The 20,456-nt window shown below is 35.1% G+C and overlaps 1 protein-coding gene across 1 annotated transcript in view; it reads left to right on the forward strand.

Moving 5' to 3' along the window:
* The window catches only part of RANBP17 (RAN binding protein 17), a 439,101-nt gene that overhangs the window by 87,358 nt on the left and 331,287 nt on the right, over positions 1-20,456 (forward strand). Inside the window, exons 13-14 of the mRNA XM_015141394.3 lie at positions 3,279-3,384; positions 10,759-10,894. Of these exons, the coding sequence (XP_014996880.3) occupies positions 3,279-3,384; positions 10,759-10,894 (242 nt within the window). The remainder of the gene's footprint in view (positions 1-3,278; positions 3,385-10,758; positions 10,895-20,456) is intronic.

The following is a 20,456-nucleotide window of genomic DNA, read 5'->3' on the forward strand; positions in this document are numbered from 1 at the left end:
TGCAAACTATCTGATCAGGGAGGAATAGAATATGCAAGGATCACAAATAACAGTATAAAACAAAAACAAAAAACCAAATAATTCAAATAAATGGCAGGCAAATGACGTGAATAGACATGTCTCAAAAGGAGAACATACAAATGGCCAATAGGTATATGAAGAAATACTCAACATCACTAATCATCAGGGAAATGCAAATCAAAACCACAGTAAGATACCATCTTACCCCAGTCAGAATGATTATTATTAAACAGAAAAAATAACAGAAGCTGGCAAAGATGTGGATAAAAGGGAACTCCTCCTACATACTGGTGGTGGGAATGTAAATTAAAACAGCCATTTGGAAAATAGGGAGATTTCTCAAAAATTAAAAAAAGAACTACCATATGGTCCGGCAATCCCAATACTGAGCATTTATCCAAAGGAAAAGAGTTCAGTATGTTAAAAGAATACTTGTACTTCCATGTTTATTGCAGCACTGTTCACAATAGCAAAGATATGGAATCAACCTACATTCCCATTGATGGATGGATAAAATAATGTGGTATATATACATAGTAGAATACCATTAGGCCATAAGAAAGAATGAAATCATATCATTGGCAGCAACATAGATGGAACTGGAGGTTAAGTGAAAGAAGCCTGGCACAGAAAGACAAATACCATGTGTTCTCATACATATGTGGGACCTAAAATTTTCATTTCATTGAGGTAAAGAATAGAATGATAGATAGGAGAAGCTGAGAATGGTGTGTGGGTGGGCTGGGGAGTGGGGCAGGATGAAGAGAGATTGGTTAATGAGTATAAACATACAGTTAGATAAAAGGTATAAGTTATAATGTTTGATAGAGTAGGGTGACTATAGTTAACAATTTCAAAATAGCTAGAAGGCAGGATTTGAATTCTTCTCAACGCAGAAATGGCGAATACTTGAGGCAGTAGATACACCAGATACCCTGACATGATCATTACACATTCTTCGTATGTAAAAAAGTATCAACATGTACACCACAAGTATGAACAAATATGGTGTATCAATAAAAATAAGATCTATACAAATAATGGAATGTTATTCAGCTCTAAAGAAAAATAAGTATTGATACTGAAAAATAAGTATTGATAAAATATGGGTGATCCTTGAAAACATTATGCTGAGTGAAAGGAGACAGTCACAACACTCACTTATTGTATGATTCCATTTATATGAATTGCCCAGAATGGGAAAAATTTAATGAGACATAAAGTGGCTTAGTGGTTGCTTAGGGGCTAGGGGCATGGTGGTAGGATGCAGAATGACAGCTAGTATGAAAATGTTCTAAAATTAGATTGTGGTGATGCTTGCATAACCCTGTTAATTTACTAAAAAACATTGAATTATGTACTTTAAGTTGGTTACTTGTGTGGTATGTGAATTATATTTAAGTGAAGCTGTTCAAAAAGTGATAGGCTCATGGATTGAAGATTCCCAGTAGAACAAAGGATTGTTGGAATTGTAAGATTCATCTTTGTAGATATTGAAATCACTAGTGATTATGATATAAATATTGTTGGAAAGAGTGGCAGCCAAGAACCAATACTTTCAAAAAACAGGGAGAAATAATCTGCAGGAGAGTAAATTGCAATAAGAAGGGATATTTGTCAGTGTTATTGATGATGTAAGATGTAAAGGCAGATGCTTTCATGATGAAGAAAGATAAAATGTGAAGTAGAAATGAGGAACATGAAGATCATCTACTCCATATTCAAGGCCCAAGTACATGAGAAGTGGAAGAAAAAGCAGCTGCCACTTGATAGAGCCCACAGAGAAAGCAGGGTCATTAGGGTAGACTTTCTATGATAGATTTTTATATTGACCCTAAAATACTTTGAAATTCATAAGGTAACTTTCTGATTACTTTCAGCTTCTTACATGAAGTTTTTGTTCTGTTACTTTTGTCATGAATTATATGTGATGAAACTTGAGTCTGTTTTTCAATGGATTACTTGATCAAATTAGTGTTCTTGTTCTCCTATTTAATCTATTTCACATTCCTAATGTATAAGGCTGCATAATTGGTCAGTTCTGATTTGTTGTTGTTTTATGAGAGAATAAAGGATGTGAATACTTGCCAGGTTAGATTTCTAATTTACAGGAATCTTGTCACCCTAAAAGGTTGATGTGTCTCTCCAAAAATTTATAAAAGAGTTGTTGATTAATTGTAGTATAATAATAACTGCTAGTATCCGTGGGAAAACAGAAAGAATTTGTTCTTTTTCTACCTTTTATTTATCCTTCCTGAGTCTTCTAACAAGCACAGATAGCCTCTTTTCTTCATTGTTCAATTCCATACCTTTTAAAAAAACATTTTTACTTGAAAAGGTTTCTTAATCAGAAACAATTGATTTCAGTATTATGAAATAGCCCTCTTATCTTTGAAAAATCAGTCTCCAAGAATAGCATAAAATTTGTTTTTAGCAAGATAATTTTATGTTGTTAATTATCTATAAAGGTCTCAAAAGTACTGAAGGATCACCTAGATCAATGAATCCAGAGATGTAAAATAATATACCTTAAGCAAAAATCATTCAGTAAATACTTCCATTTCTAAATTAGTCAATTTCAGCTGCCCCCAAAGTAAGATTTATGAAAACTGTAGATGTTGCCATTTGTGCCACTGCTTTAAAGCTATTTAATCCTCTACTGCTATCAGCTGTGAAGTTGACTGTACTGTCAAAACAATGTGAAATCTTGGATTTTTTTATATATCATGCATAAAAATACAGAAGGAATAAATTTATTACTATTATATTCCAAGCAGGGGAAATATTTAAAATGATCACACTGGTACTATCATGACATTGACCATTCAGAAAAGATGCTGGTCCTTGGATCATAAGAGTACGACCTGACTGAATAACAGACCTGGTCCTAGACAGTTTAGTGTTTTGTACTCAAATTTATTTTCAGTCGTGTCTTCATGGTAGACATTGTTTTTTCCATTTTACAAATGAAAACCTTAAGACTTAAAGAGATAAGTAACTTATGCAAGATCACGTAGCAACTTAATAGAGCTGGGATTCAAATTAGTTTTATTTGGCTCTAAATTCTATGGCATTTTCACTGTTCTGCTGCCTTGATAAACTTAAAACCCATCTGCTTTCTATCAAGAACTGAGTTCACAGTGATTTATCACTTGTTTGGAAGAGTAGATCGTTGTGCTAATTTTGGAATTTCTCCCAAAATAAGCTGTGTTTCTATGAATACTTCTTAAACTTTTTTCTTTCTTATTCTATATCAGGACGTCTTGCATGGCTGGTATACTTAGTTGGGACAGTTGTTGGAGGAAGATTAACATATACCAGTACAGATGAGCATGATGCTATGGATGGAGAATTATCCTGTCGGTAAGTAAGAACTGTGTAATTTACTGAATTTTGCTAAATAGTTAAAAAAATTAGTTATTGAACAAGTACTATGAGCGAAGACATTTTTGTATGTGGCCTTTGAGGAAGGTATTATTTCCCTTTTTATTGCTGAGAAAACCAAGACTCAAAGGTTAAGTGATTTGTAGAAGTCAAATCTCTAATAAGCGATAGACTCAAAATACTTTGTACATATTTGTGCAAATAATGTAATAAAGATTTAGGTTGCTTTTTATTACTTAGGATCTGAGCAATCACATCCAGTGTGTATTGGAAAGGTGGTAAAATTAGATGACTTGCATCTAGTCAGAAAGTACTAGGTAGTCAATTACCCATCGCAAGTTTTGTCACCTATTGGCCACAGCCTTAGGAAAAAGCAGTTGAATTATTCTCTTCAAGCTTCAATTCTAACCTGAGGAAAATTTCTATATATGAATAATACAAGCGAATTGATTTTCCATGTATTTTATTTTTAATAACAAATCTCCTTAGAGTCATACACGTTTTTATTGAAGACTTAAAAATTCAAATGAAAATAAAAATTATGTGTTAATCTGGAGATAACCACTACTGTTATTTTGTAAAGTCCCTTTGAGTCTTTTCAATTAATGTATATGGGTATATGTTTGCTGCATGTGTGTTTTTCAACTTTTCTTAAACATTACAAAACAATATAAGATATAGCTAATAATAATACCTAACTTATTTTGGGCTGTTACAAGGAATTTATTTTTTTAAATGCTTAGAACAGTGCTTGGCAATTAGTGATATATTACACACACACACACACACACACACACACACACACACACAGCAACACTACTTTTTAAAATCAAGCACAATATCAACATTTCACCTAGACATTAAATTTTCTAAGCTGTACAATAATTTAAATAGACCCTTGTTTTTGGAATTTTAGGTTGTTTCTCAATTTTTTCTTATTATAAATTACTTTTACATATAACTAAATTATTTTTAGTTATATCTTTATATCGATTGAGATAATTTCATTAGAGTTCGTTCCTAAATGCAGAATAGCTGGTCAAAGGTTATGTAGCATTTGAAAGACTTTCAGTACTCATTACCACATGGTTTTCTGAAAAAGGACCAATGTATTCTCTGAACCAAGGGTTTCCAACCCTTGTACCGGTCCGTGGCCTGTTAGGAGCTGGGCTGCGTAGCAGGTGAGCTGCAGGTGAGCAAGGATTACCGCCTGAGCTCTGCCTCCTGTCAGATCAGCAGGGACATAGATTCTCATAGGAGCGTGAACCCTAAACTGCACATGTGAGGGATCTAGGTTGCATGCTCCTTATGGGAATCTAATGTCTGGTGATCTGAGGTGGAACAGTTTCATCCTGAGACCATCACCCCACACCACCCCAAACCCCATCCATGGAAACATTGTCTTCCAGGAAACTGGTTCCTGGTGCCGAAAAGGTTGGGGACCGCTGTGCTGAACCCTAATTGTATGATAGTTAACATTTGTTAGTGGTTGAGCTGCCAGAGAGTAGGGTTCATATTGTTGCCAGTTTATAGGTAACAAAGGTATTGTTTCAATTTGTATTTATTTGGTTACTAGTGGTATCAAACATTCTTTTCCACTCCCAGCTTTGCCATTTTTTCTTTGTGACTTTTATATCTATATTGATTATATTATTTACCTTCTTTTCTTTTGTGATCTTTTCTAACTTACTTGTAAGAGCTCAGTGTGTGTGTGTGTGTATATATATACACACACATATATATGTCTCAGAGATGCTAATATTTTGCTCCTCATTTTGAAAATGTTTTCTCCGTATTTTTACTTCAGAAATTTCTTCTTTACTGGCTTTAAATATTATGTATTCAGATCTGTGGACTTTTTCTTTCATATTTCTCTGCTGCTTATATTTAGAAAGATTTTTTTTTCCACTTCTGGTTAATAAAAATATCCACCTGTATTTTCTCCCAGCTCTCTTTGGTATTATTAATAGCTTTTTATATTTATTTTTAATATATCTTGACATTTGGTTTCATATATTTTTTCCAAGATTTCCAGTTAATGCCAATCCTACCCTCTACTGATTTGAAGTGCCACTTATATCTTACACAAAATTATTACATCTTTTTTTCAGGCCTTTCGTACTTTTCCATTGGTCTTAGAAGTATATTGTTATATATTTTTACCCTATTAAAGACCTTAAAATTGTTACACCTAGTTGTGATATTCTCCTTCATTATTCTTCTTAAATATATTTCTAAGTGCTTAGTAAATCTTTTGTACTTTTGGATAAAAAATTTCATTTTGTTCCATTTCCTTTCAACCTTTAAACTATTTCTTCAATAAAATGTGAATCTTCATGGATCATGAATATTTTTAGTTTTTCTAAGATTTATTATTTTCTGTATCAAATTAAATTACTTGAAAATATGAATTATAGATGTTTGGGGCTTCCTTAAAATGCTTTAGTTAATTTTCAACCAAGCAAAAAATTTGCTTCTGCACCATCTTTTAAGACAACATTACATATTTAATAAAGTGGAAATTAGGCATACTTTTTGCTATAGTTTGATTTTTTTTTTTTTTTTTTGAGACAGAATTTTGCTCTTGTTGCCCAGGCTGGAGTGCAATGGCACGATCTTGGCTCACCGCAACCTCTACCTCCTGAGTTCAAGTGATTCTCCTGCTTCAGTCTCCCAAGTAGCTGGAATTACAGGCATGTGCCACCTTGCCTGGCCAATTTTGTATTTTTAGTAGAGATGGGGTTTCTCCATGTTGATCAGGCTGGTCTCCAACTCTGCCTGCCTTGCCAATCTGCCTGGCAGGTGATCTGCCTGCCTTGGCCTCCCAAAGTGCTGGGATTACAGGTGTGAGCCACCGTGCCCAGCTGATTTTTTTTTAAAGTTTAATCATCAAGTAGGGAAATACATGGCTGGACGCAGTAGCTAACACCTGTAATCCCAGTACTTTGGGAGGCCGAGGTGGGCGGATCTCGTTATCTCGATCACGAGATCGAGACCATCCTGGCTAACACGGTGAAACCCCGTCTCTACTAAAAATACAAAAATTAGCCAGGCATAGTGGCAGGCGCCTGTAATCCCAGCTACTTGGGAGGGAGGCTGAGGCAGGAGAATGGCATGAACCCCGGAGGCGGAGCTTGCAGTGAGCTGGGATCGTGCCACTGGGATCAGCCTGGGTGACAGAGTAAGACTCTGTCTCAAAACACACACACACACACACACACACTGCCACTATCTCGTGAGAAAATGTATATTAGGAAATAAAGTAGGTGTATATTTGCCAATGAGAAAAAAAATATTAGTTTTTTTATTTAAGCAGCAAACATACTGAACATTTTGAACTAAGATTTGTGTTTTAGCCTGCATTCCCTGGAAAACAGAGCCTTTGGTGAAGTTCATGGGCTAATATTTTTCTGGAGTTAGGGAGAAGAGTACATTTTTAGAGAAGAAAGAAGAGGAGGAAAGGGAAAGTAAGTGAGACAATAAGAGAAAACAAATACAGTCAATCCTCATTATACCTGGGTTCCATTTTTTGTGAATTTGCCTACTTGATAAAATGTGTTTCTAACCCCAAAATCAGTCCTCATGGTGCTTTTGTGGTCACTTGCAGACATGTGCATAGGGATGAAGAAATTTGAGTTTTGTGTTGCACTTTCCCAATTGAGGTTGAACAGGTGATATTCTGCCTTGTTTCAGCTCTCGTACTGCAAAGAATTGTCCTTTTTATATTCTGTTTAGAACCACATTTGTCGTACTTTTGTGCTTTTTGTTGGTGCTTTCCGTGTTTAAAATGGCCCAGCTGTATTGTTAAAGTGCTGTTTAGTGTTCCTAAATACAAAAAGGCTATCATGTGCCATACATGGGTTAGATTCTCTGTCTGGGCACCAGTGGGAGTACTGTGAATACTGCAGTAGTGTGTAAGTTCAGTGTTAACAAGTCAACAGTATATTTGAAAAAGCCTCTCTAAACAGAAACACACATGAAACAAGATTGTAATCCATTGACCAAAATGTTGTCACCAGAGGCTTGCAGGAACCTAATTCTGTATTTTACCTAGGAGCAATGGTTCATTATTCACTGACTCAGTGTTCACAGTGACTTTATAGAACATAACTACCATGAATAATGAGAACCAACTATGTAAGGTGGTGTATTACTGAGAAAATACAACTGGTTGCTTGCTTTTATAGGAATTTTCCCCAGAGGCCACATGAAACCACTTGTGCCTCAGAACAACTCGTGGTTGGGGGAGTAAGGACAAGCAGTGTATATCCGTTGACTTCTTTCTGTGTCTCGTTTCTTACTGGTTAATGTCTACTCCTGGGGGATTTAACTTTTCCACACTTCTTAGTTGTGTTTCCTGGCCTCTTTGAGGGGCTGCTGGGGAGACAGAGCTTTAATTGATCCTGTTGGAGCTATGAACAGGAATGGTGGTTTGTCTAAACCTACTCCAATAATCTGCTAATTCACCAGTAAACAGATTTTAAAATTTAGCTTTACTTCTCCTCTCAAAATTAGAGGATAAGCGTATCAAACATCATTTTAGAAAAAAAACCTCAAAACCTGGTTGTAACAATCTAATTCTTAAATCGAATTCCTTAGCAAGTTCTCCGTAAATCTTAGCAGTACTGAGGATATTTGGTATGCAAAGGGTACTTTTAAATAAGTAGATTTATTTATAAATATAGGAAATAATCACTATAAAAACGCTTGTCAAAATATTTTTTCTTAACATGTTGGCAATACATAGCAAGTTTTTGAAAAAGTTCGTATGCTGTGACTTAGATATTTTGTTTCGAGAAGTCATTGAGGATAAAGGAGGGGAAAGTAATTATGTTTTACTTAGAAATATGAATTTTTATCCAAAATAAGATGATTAAATTTTGACGTAGCCTTAATTTTATGCAACCATTAAAAACAGTGCTTTGGAAAATTAATAATATGGTAAAAGTAATTGGTCAGGATGTATTTAGTGTGATGGAGTGTAGAAAAGAATAAAGGGTTCAGTAAGTGTTTTGAATGCATCAGTGAATCCTAGTATATATGATGAGTACTTCATAATGGTGAACAAAAGATAAACTCTACAGGAAATAAATGGTTTTGAAGCAACTGGATAGGCATCTTTAAAAAATAATGTTAGCTCCCTGTCTTACACTGTATAATCAAGATGAATCCCAATGTATCATAGAGGTAAATGTAGAAAGAAAGAATCACAAAATTCCTCAGATTCAGGTAAGACCTTGCTATTATGCAAAATCCATGAAAGAAAAAATTGATCAAATTTTCTGCATGAGAAAAACAATAACAAACTTCTGCATGGCATTAAACATTATAAAGCAGTGGTCCCAGGGACTGGTTAGTGGAAGACAGTTTTTCCATGGACCAGGGCAGGGGATGGTTTCAGGATGAAACTGTTCCACCTCAGATCACCAGGCATTAGATTATCATAAAGAGCCCACAACCTAGATCCCTCGCATGCACAGTTCACAGTAGGGTTTGCACACCTGTGAGAATCGTGCTGCCACTGATCTGACAGGAGGCAGAGCTCAGGCGATAATGCTTGCTTGCTCATTGTCCACCTCCTGTTGTGCATCCTGTTTCCTGACAGGCCACGGACTAGTACCGGTCTGCAGCCTGGGGTTGGGGACCTTTGTCATAAAGCCAAGAGACAATTGAAACACAAAGTTGTTTACAGTTCAATTGTAGGCAAAGAGGTCAACCCTCTGATGTGTAAATAATTTGTAAAACTCAGTAATTAAAAGACAACCAAATGGAAAAAAGAATCAGCAAAGTATATGAGCAAACAGGTCACAGAAAATGACATGAAAAATTTTTAACCTCACATGCGTAAGAGGTATACAAATTAAAATACACCGAGATGCCACTTTTCAACTTTCCAGAAATTCTAATTTTCTGTCATCCTGAATTATCTTGTCTGTATGTATATAGATACTCTTATGGAGTGATGGTAAGAGTATAAATTATTTTAATTTTTATGGAGTGCACTTTGGTAATAGCTATCAAAATTATAATAATTTATGCATTTGAGTGAGTAGCTTGACTTTTTGAAATGTATGTTATAGATGGACATGTGTGAAATGACATATGCAAGATTGTTAATTGCAGCATTTTGTAACAGCAAAAAAATTGTAAACAACTTTAGCATCCATCAGTAGGGGAATGTTTGAAAATATTATGGTGTATTTATGTAATGAAATGTTAAGCAGCTTCAGAAGAGTATGAGGAACCTTCTTATGTCTGATGGATAAAGAGCTCTAAGACAGATTGTTAAATGGAAAAAGCTAAGCTTAGAACCATGTGGGTAATACGTTCTATGTGTTCAGAAGGTTTGGGAGGAGAATCTATAGTCATATTTGCATGTACATACATAAAACATTATCTGGAAGGACATATAAACTGTTAATAATGTGTGTGTATATGTTCATGTGTGCATATATGGAAAACTGGATGTGTCAGGGCTGGGCAGAGCTGCCTTTGTGCAAATTAGAAAAGGGTACTGTTTCCTCAACAACCTCTACTTCTGTCTCTTGAAAAATTATTATATTATATTGATTTTGTTAGCACAAGGTACTTGGCAATCATCCACCAGAAAATTTTAATGAAAATAGATAATATTGAAGGATTTCTTTTTTGAGGTTCTGCACGAAGTTTTTCATTATATTGAATTAAGCTTTTTCTGTAGGAAATTTAACATAATCTTCAGTTCATTTATAATTTCCTAATGATAGTTTTGAATAGTAATAAATAGAAAAGTTATGGTTTTCTCTTAATAATAGTTTAACTGGTGTTAGAAATATTTGATTTTCTTAAGATCACCTTGTAGTTTAAGGTAAACTTTTATTATTCATTAAGGGTGGGATATAACTTTTGATAGACGTACCTCTGGATTTTTTTGGAACTTTGAGTCATAACCTCAAAATATTTAATTATTTAGAAATATAAGATTAAGTAAAAAAGTGAAATACAAGACTACATACTTAATATCGTTCTTCTTTTACTGAAAATTTATATCTATGTGTAGGATTTTTTATGTGTATGCCATGCATTTATTTTATCAGTTTTTAGTAAAATAATATCTGTATATACATACAGAGTTTTGCATTTATGTGCATGTGTGTGTATGTCTTAGGGAAAAAAGGCTAGAAGGAATTAGACCAAGTTGTAATATCTCTCAGTAGTAGGATTTCAGATGATTCAAAAAATATTTTCTTTATGTGTTTTTGTATTTTCCCACTTTTTACAGTGATTATGTATTATATTACATTTATGGTAAGTGTTTTAATGTTGTTTCTCTAAGGTTTTGTACTGAAGCTTTTTTCCCCCCTCTTCATGAAGAGTTTTTCAGCTTATATCTTTAATGGATACTGGATTGCCTCGGTGTTCTAATGAGAAAATAGAGCTTGCAATTCTGTGGTTCTTGGATCAGTTTCGTAAAACATATGTTGGTGATCAACTTCAAAGAACCTCAAAGGTAGGTTTTTACTACTAGAGAGTTTAAAACATGTTATTGGAGATGAAGAAAGATGTACATATATAACTGAATGATATATTTGGGAAATTTCTACATAAGATGTGTAATTGATTAATCTATTGATGAATTGGTATTGAAGTGCAATGTAAAATTAAGTTGCTTGTTTTATACCTAATTTACCATTTTCTTTAAAGATTGAGTGACAAGAGAGGTAGTGAATATGTTTTACATGGATAGTCATTAAATAGTTGAGATTATTTTAAACACTAATCAATTTTGCCTTATTGTATTTCAAGACTGAAAGCATAAGATTTGCTGTTTTAGTAGTTCCAGTGTTTTTTTGACACTTATTTATTTATGTGGCTTCCAGTATGTTTCACTAATTTCTTGGCATTTTTACATGATTAAATAACGAGGACTAGGAAAATTAGATGTGTCCTTAAGAGACTGCAAATAACCTTAATGTTAGGAATACTCATAGTATGATAATTGAATGTTTAGCATCAGCAAGTTAAGATGACTTGATCTTAAAGTCTAATGAAAGAGTATTAAGGGCATTTATGTGAACCCTAAGCAGATATTTAGTAGAATTAGATACTGACACTGAGTAAAATCTTCTCCATAAGAAGTCCTAAGGATATTCTCATTTCTTTTGAACTTACAGTTTGTTTTAGTGATGTTGTAGGATTTTTTATTTGAAAATTCTAAAATAAACTTTTTATACTCATGTTAGCTGTTTTGTCTTAGGAAATTTAACTTAACCTTCAGTTTACTTAGGATTTTCTGATAATAATTGTGTAGTAGTGTGAAAAAAATATTTTGTTTGATTTTAAGATTATCCTTTAGTTTATTTCAGGTAAAATATTCTTTACTTTTTTAAGGAAATGATGTCACTTGATAATTTCTTTCTCAAATATATTATGATATTGTTATTTAGGATTAATATCAATAAAATTCTCTTAGAATTTAGCTGCCACCGAATGAGACCATTTGGAAGAAAAAGAGTAGCTAGAAATAAATGTTTTAGGTTGTCAGTAAGACAAATTAGAATCAGACAATAATTACATACTGTAAAATTTATATAACAGAGTACCTTTTTTATAGTCCCAGATGTGATACTTGAAGATTGAATATAAATCAAATGATGATAAATTTTCTTGTTTAATATGTCTAGAGAGTATCTTTGCTTTTGCAAAAGGGTTGCCCTCAAAATATTGCTAATACAGTATCCATTTGGTGTTAAGTCTTAAATCAAAACTGTATAATATGGAGTAGAAAAACCTAATTATTGTTTTGAAGGCACCTGGAAGGAAATATGTAAAATGAGACTAGTTGTTTTAGGGCTATGGGATTTTGGATTTTCTTTGAAAACTTTTAATGTAAGATAATTGTGAAAAAAGCAAATTACAGATTACTTTTTCGTTTTTGAAAAAGCTTGCACTTTAGGAAAAAGTAAACACGTCATCAGAATGGTATTGACTCCTTTATTGTAACTTTAACATTGTTGGTGTGTGTATCTTACCCTATTAAAAGAAGTTAGTCCTAAGGTGACAAAATTTCTAAGGCATTTCTATTGCATAACCCCAGAGTGAAACTAAATCTTCCTACTTTCTGATTTCTCTGACTTACCTGCTAATCTGTCTTAATAGAAATCATCTTCGGAAGTCCTTAATTATGTGTCCCATCACTGTCCTAGGAACTCTTCATACTAGCTTTATTCCTTACTAGGAACTCTTCATACTAGCTTTATTCCTTACTGTAGGCTTGCAAGGTTGGTGTTAATGTCCTCATTTTACTAATGAAAGAACAGACTCTCTTAAGACATTTCATAAGTACTATAAAGTACTATATATACAGTTTTTTTAGCAACCAACTATGTAAAGAAGAGTGGGTAGAACATATTTCTTGGTGGGTGTATTGTCTGATTCCAAATTGTGGCAAAAAGTGGGAGAGTACTAGGTAATAGCAAATGAATGTTTAACAATTAATGTGTGCTTATTTTGTACCAGGAACTGTGCTAAGCACTTTTAAGCAGTCTCATTTAATTGCATCATATAGAGTATGACTTGAAGGTTCTTCCCAATCTCTCTTCTGCATATGTCACCAGCTTCATACTTCAGTACACCATACTTGCACTGTATACTTTATATGTGGTAAACTTATTTCAGGTTCTTCAACAGTCTGTGCTCTCTGTTAATTCCAGGTATTAGAATAAAATGTTCCCCGTGCTTAACTATGCCTAATGTTCCATTTTTGGAACACTGAGCATGCAGGAGTTATTTATATCCTACTGCTCAAGGTCATCACCAAGGTCTGATTGCAAAAATTCAAAAAATTCCAACCTCAGGCATAAATGGGTTAAGACACTATTTTTTTTTAATCCAGCTTTCATTTCTCTGCCTTATTCTGCCAACTACTTATTGTCGTCAGAGACCCCATCCTTTGGGATGCCCTTTTTAACTCTCAAGTTGTGAGTGTTCTTTTTGTCTGTGTTCTGTAGCACCCATTTGTTCCCTGTTTTAATATTTATTACACTGCTTTGTAATTACTTGTTAGTGAATAGACTATAATTTTGGTTAGTACTATTTCTGCCTTGTTTATTGTTATCGTCTGAAAGAGCCTGGCATGTATGTATTGTTTGTGTGCTTTCAACTTACTGTTGAATGTGTGTATTTAGTAGAATTCTATAGGAATTTGGCCTAGATCTCATGTATAATACTTTCAGGTAATAAAGGATATATTCTTGAGTTGGAAAATTACGCTGACTTGAGTGAAATTATTCAGCAGTTATAAATAAAGTATGATATTAAGCATCTTGAACATTTTATAAAAGCCTGTATAGACAGCAGAATATAATTTATAGAAATAAGTTATTTAGGAACCAAGGTGGAATTACTAAAATGTCCTAAGTGATGTATGTGGTAGAAGTCCTATGCCTGAGAAAAATGTTGTAAACAGTAGCCATAGGCATTTATTGAGCAATAAGTCTGTGTCACATATTTTGCCCAGGACTTGAAAGGCATTATATAATTTCATTCTCACAAAATGCTATGAAAATAGCGATTTTGTTAACATCCTCCCTTTCTGTAGACATGGAAATTGAGGTTTAGAGTGGTTAACTAATGCGTTTAAGTGGTTCAACCTGAATTTGAACCCTAGGCACCTGACTGCAGAGCCTGAGCTGCCGACCACTTTGGTATATTGCCTCCTTCTATTGGATCTTTCCACTGGGATGTTGAATGGGCCCTTCAAACTTACTTCCAAAAAAGAACTCACTATCTTTTAAAACTCTCTCTTCCTAGTTCTCCTATATTAAAGAAGAATGACATTGAATTTCCGTTTTGTACCTCTTGTATCCAATCTGTCACCTAATCCTGTGAATTTTATTTTCAGAATATCTCTCAGGTGTACTCCTTTCTTCTGCCCCTTTCTTTTTAGCCTTACTCTCACTGCTTGTCATTTCCCATGGAATTTCAGAAGTATTCTACTTGCCCTCTTTGTTTCCATTTTGCTTCTCCCCACTCTAGTCTATTTTCCATACTGCCACCAGCGTATTTTTTATTAGAAAACCAAAGAGAATAATGTAATGAACACTCATATGCCCATCGTTCAGTTTTGTCAAGTCTTAATGCTTTGCTATATTTGCTTTAGATCTGTATATTTTTGAGTTAAACATTAATAATCCTGTTGCTGCTCCGATTTTATTTCTCTAGCTTCTTGCCCCAAAGTAACCACTGTCCTAAATTTAGTATTATTCTCATCTCTGATTTTGTACTTTTTCTACATTTCTGTGTGTTTATAAACAAAACATAGCACTATTAACTTTATGTAAAAGTATTATGCAGTTTGGATCTTTAGGAATTCTTTTTTTTTTTTTTGAGGTGGAGTTTCACTTTTGTTGTCCAGGCTGGACTGCAATGGCGCGATTTTGACTCACTGCAATCACCGCCTCCCAGGTTCAAGCGATTTTCCTGCCTCAGCCTCCCAAGTAGCTTGGATTACAGGCATGCGCCACCACGCCTGGCTAATTTTATTGTATTTTTAGTAGAGATGAGGTTTCACCATGTTGGCCAAGCTGGTTTCAAACTCCAGACCTCAGGTGATCCACCCACCTTGGCTTCCCTAAGTATTGGGATTACAAGCATGAGCCACCACCGGCCGGAATTCATCTTTTTTGATCACTATTTTTGAGATTTATTCATAATGACACATATAGTTCTAATTATTTTAATTATTGAGTGGTATTCAAGTGGATTACTATGCCATTATACAGTCGTTTTATTGTTGATATGCTAGATCGTTTCCAGATTTTCAGTTTTTCCAAACAATACTGCAGTAAATATTCTCATATCTGCCTCTTCATGCATATGTAAGAGTTTTGTGAAGATAAATAGTAGAATTGCTGGGCTGTAAAATGTACATATCTTAAGCTTTACTAGATATTATTAGGTTGCCTTCCTATGTGTTGTAACAGTTTATTTTCTCTCGCCCAGCACGGTAGGTGTCTGTTTCTATTGTCATTATATGTGCTTTTGTCAGACTTTAAGTTTGCCCAGTCTTTAAGAAAAATTTTTCCTGTGCAATTTTTCTGTTTAAATTTTTTTATTGGTTTCTTGTTACTTATAAAATGAATTCTTGCTCATGATGAAACTTTGCCTACCTTTGAAATCATTTCTTTTCATTTCACTTTATGACATGATTCATATGTGCTGCTGCCTTTTTTCCTTTGGTTTATTCCTGTTCGTTACTCAGTATTGATAAGTATTGATAACTATGTATTAATGCCAAGGATACCAAAGTGAATAGAATCATCCATCTCCCCTGTAAGTTTTTTGTTAAAGGGACCATGGGAAATAAGGGAAAAATTATAAAATTGATTCATGTGTGCATTCAAACAGCATATGATGAAATGATGACCAGACAGACTATTAAATACATACTGCTGGGATTTTTGGTTATCTGTATGTGAAAATTTGGATTATGACTTCATATCATGCAAAAATCAATTTCTAGTAGAAGACAGACTCTTAAATACGAAAAGCAGAATATTATGATTTAGGGATAGGGAAGAATCTTTTAAGACATAAAAAGGCTAAGCTCTAAACTCGAAAGTTGGTAACTTCTAGACCCGTATTAAAAGTGAAAACTGTGAATCGGGAGACACCATAGACAGAGTAATAAAGAAAAACTGTAGGAATACATTCATAATACATGTGACTTATGGAGAATCAACGTTCAGTTATGTAATTTCTGTGAATAAATAAGAGAAAAGCTACCTAGTAGTAAAGTGGCCAAAATAAATGAATAAACACTTCACAGAAAAAGAAATCACAATGGTCAGTAAACATTGGCTTAGTCCTCTGGGCTGCTGTTAACAAATACCATAAACAGCAAACATTTGTTTCTCACAGTTTGAGAGTCTGAGAAGTTCAAGATCAAGGCTGGCAGATTTTGTGTCTGGTAGGAGCCCTTTTCCATTTTCATAGTTGGTGCCGTCTCCCCGTGTGTTCACATAGTGGAAAGGGCACACAAACTCTCTCAGACCTCTTATGAGGACACTAGTCTCATCCATGAGAGCTCTGCCCTCATGACCTAATTGTCTCCAAAGGTCCTACCTCTTAATATCATCATGCTGGGAATTAGATTTCAACATACGATTTTGTCAGGGACACAAACATTCAGACCATAGCATTTCACACTTGCCCTACAAAGTGCGTGTCCTTTTCATATGCAAAACGCCATTCCATTCTAGTTTAGTCCCCAAACTATTAGTTTATCCTACAATCAGCTCCAAAGTCTGAAGCCTAGAGTCTCATGTAAATATCATCTAAATGAGATATTGAGACTCCATGATGATTCATTCTGCGCCAAATTACCCCTCTAGCTGCGAGCCTGTTAAATCAGATAACGTCGTATGCTTCCAAAATACAATGGTGGGACAGGCACAGGATAGACCTTGCCATTCCACAAGGGAGACACAGCAATGAAGAAATGACAGGTCTCGAACAGGTTCAAAACTTAAGGCAACATTAAATCTTCAGGTTCCAGAATCTTCTCTGACTTAACATCCTACCTTCTGAACACACTGGGGTAGGAATTAGGCTCCCAAGGCTCTAGGTGGTAGAGTTCTCATATTTTGGAGGGTGCCAGCCGCTCTCCCAGGATGGAATCACATGCCAGTGGCTTTTTTAGTCTAGAGTTCCAGAGATGACTCTGCCTCCATGACTCCACTAGGCATTGCCATAGTGGGGACTTTCTCTGGTGGCCCTGTCCTCACAGCAACCCTCTGCCTGAGTTGTACACCTGAAGCTCCAGGCAGCTCTAATTTTGGAAATGGAGGTGGCCACACCCCCATGGCTTGAGCATTTTGCAAGCTGGAGGGAGGTGGTACTGCATGTGTGCCACCAACATTTACTATCTGTGCCCTCTGAAGGGGTAATCCCTATAGCCCAGGCTGCACGTGGGCCTATGGAACTGCACCGGGGGCAGCCAAGGAGCACTGCATAAGAATGTGTGGAGTGGAGTGTTAAGGCAGGGCCAGGTAGCAAGTGCTAGGGTCCTGTGAGTACCTATGGCCCTTCCTTTGAAGTCATTCTTTCTTCCAGGTACTTGTACTCTGGGCCTGGGAGACAGACTGGGAGATAGCCCCAAGGATCTGTGATACACTTTCAGGGTCATTTTTTCCCTTGTCTTGATGGATAGCACCTGCCAGTCCAGCCACACCTTTTGTGTTCTCTCCTGAACACACTTTCTCATTTTTTACAGTATGGACAGGCTGATAATTTTTCAAACCTTTAAGTTCTTTTTCCTTTTGATTAATAATTTTGTCTTTAAATCATTTTTCTTCTCACATTTTATTATTATAAACATTCAAGGGAAACCAAGTTACCATTTTGCTTAGAAATTTATTCAGCCAGCTGGGCATGGTGGCTCACACCTGTAATCCCAGCACTTTGGGAGGCCGAGGCGGGTGGATCACCTGAGGTCAGGAGTTCGAGACCAGCCTGACCAATGTGGTGAAACCTCGTCTTTACTAAAAATACAAAAATTAGCCAGGCGTGGTGGCACGCACCTGTAGTCCCTGCTACTCTGGAGGCTGAGACAGAATTGCATGAACCTGGGAGGCAGAGGTTGCAGTGAACCGAGATCATGCTACTGTACACCAGCCTGGGCGACAGAGTGAGGCTCCAGTCTCAAAAAAAAAGAAAGAAATTTATTCAGCCAAATATTCTGTATCATTCCTTACAAGTTCTTTTTTACAAAACAGTAAGACACAAACAATAATTCAACTAGGTTCTTTGCCACTTTTATAAGGACACTAATCCCCCTTATAATTCTCTCCCAAAGGCCTTCTGTCTTAAAACCATCACATTGGAAATTAGGTTTTAACATATGAATTTCCCACATCCTGCAGCTCTGTTTGTTTTTTATTCTTTTTCTCTCTGTTCTTTGAATAATACTAGGGTCTTAATATAGATGTAAAAGCTATTAAAAATGGAAAATGGATTCCAACATCTTATAAGTGCTTTCTCTTATGATCGAGAATACGACAAGGATGGCTACTCCCTTCTTTTCTATTAAATAGTGTACTAGGGGTTCTAGCCAGATGAATAGGCCAAAAAAAAAAAAAAAAAGACATTCAGATTTTTTTAAAAAAGGAATCTAGAATAAAGGGATTACAACTCTAATTGCAGATGACATGATCTTATGTATAGGAAATCCTAAGGATCCACTGAAAAACTGTTAGAACTAAACATCGGTAAGTTTGCAGGATATAAGATCAATACAGAAACTCGACTGAATTTCTGTGTACTTGGATAAACAAACCAAAAACAAAATGAACAAAACATTCCATTTATAATAGCACCAGAAAGAATTAAATAGGAATAAACTTAACAAAAGAAGTGTAAAACTTATAATCTGAAAACCATAAAACATTGTTGAAACAAAGGGATTGTAATAACTGGAAAGATAGCTTATAGTCATGGATTACAAGACTTAATATTGTTAAGAGCAGTGCTCTTCAAATTGATCTACAGGTTTAACACAGCCTCTACCAAAATCCTAGCTGTGGTCTTTGCAGGAATTGACAAGTTTATCCTTAAATTCATGTGAAATTAAAAGAACGCTGAATAACCAAAACAATCTTGGCCAAAAACAAAGTTGGAATACTCACACTTTCCAATTTCAAAACTTACTACAAAGCAGCAGTAAGTTATTACTTACAATAAAGTTATTATAGTAAGAATAGTAAGACAGTGTGGTAAGAATATACATATAAATGAATGAAATAGAATGGAGAGTCCAGGTAAAAACCTTCACATTTGTAGTCAGGTGATTTTTGACAAGGGCAACGAGATAACTCAGTAGTGAAAGAATTTTCAACAAATGGTGCTGGTACAACTGGATATTCACATTCAAAAGAATGAAGTTAGTCCCCTCTCTCACACCATACACAAAAGTTAACTCAAAATGAATCAGTTCTAAGGTGAGAAAAATATAAAATGCTTAGAATGTAGAAGTCAGTCTTTATGACTTTGGACAATGGTTTCTTAGCTATGACATCAAAAGCTGAAGCAGCTAAAGAAAAAGATACATTGGACTTCATTTAAAAACTTTTTTACTTCAGAGGACATCATCAAGAAAGTGAAAGTGCAACCTACAAAAATGGGAGAAGATATTTGCATATCATATTTGATAAAGGTCTTGCATCTAGAATCTATAAAGAATTCTTATAACTCTATAATAAAAGGATAAATAACCCAGTTTTTTAAATGGGCAAAAGATCTAAACAGACATTTCTCCAAAGAAAATGTATGAATGGCCAATAAGGACCTGGAAAGATCTTCAGCATCATTATTTATCGTAGAAATTCATGTTAGTGCCGGAATTAGATACCACTTTACACTCACTGGGATGAATATGATAGAAAAAGATAATAACAAATGTGAGCGAGAATGTGGAGAAATAGAAATCTTCATACACCATTGCAAGGATCGTAAAATATTGCAACCAATTTGAAAAACAGTCTGGCAGTTCTTCAAAAGGTTAAACATAGAATTACCATGATTCAGTATTTCTGCTCTTATGTATATATCCAGGAAAATGGAAACTACGTAAACATTTGCACACATGTTCACAGAAGCGTTATTCCCAATAGCCCACAAAGTGGAAAAAAAATTTGCATGTCTATTAGGTGATGAATGGATAGATAAAATTTGGTATTTCCTTATATGGAATGTTATTCAGCCATAGAAAGGATAGATGCTGCAACATGTCTGATAGTTGAAAACGTGCTAAGTAAAATAAGCCAGCCACAAAAAAACAAATACCACATGATTCCAGTGGTTTGAAATGTCTGGAATAGGCAAATTCATAGAAACAGAAAGTAGATTATTGGGTGCCTAGGGCTAGGGTTATTGGAGATTGGGTAGTCGTGGACAAAAGGTAGTCCCAGCTACTCGGGAGGCTGAGGCAGGAGAATGGCGTGAACCCGGGAGGCGGAGCTTGCAGTGAGCCGAGATTGCGCCACTGCACTCCAGCCTGGGCGACAGAGCGAGAC

This window comes from Macaca mulatta, chromosome 6 (genome assembly GCF_049350105.2).
Source record: "Macaca mulatta isolate MMU2019108-1 chromosome 6, T2T-MMU8v2.0, whole genome shotgun sequence".
Taxonomy (NCBI): domain Eukaryota; kingdom Metazoa; phylum Chordata; class Mammalia; order Primates; family Cercopithecidae; genus Macaca; species Macaca mulatta.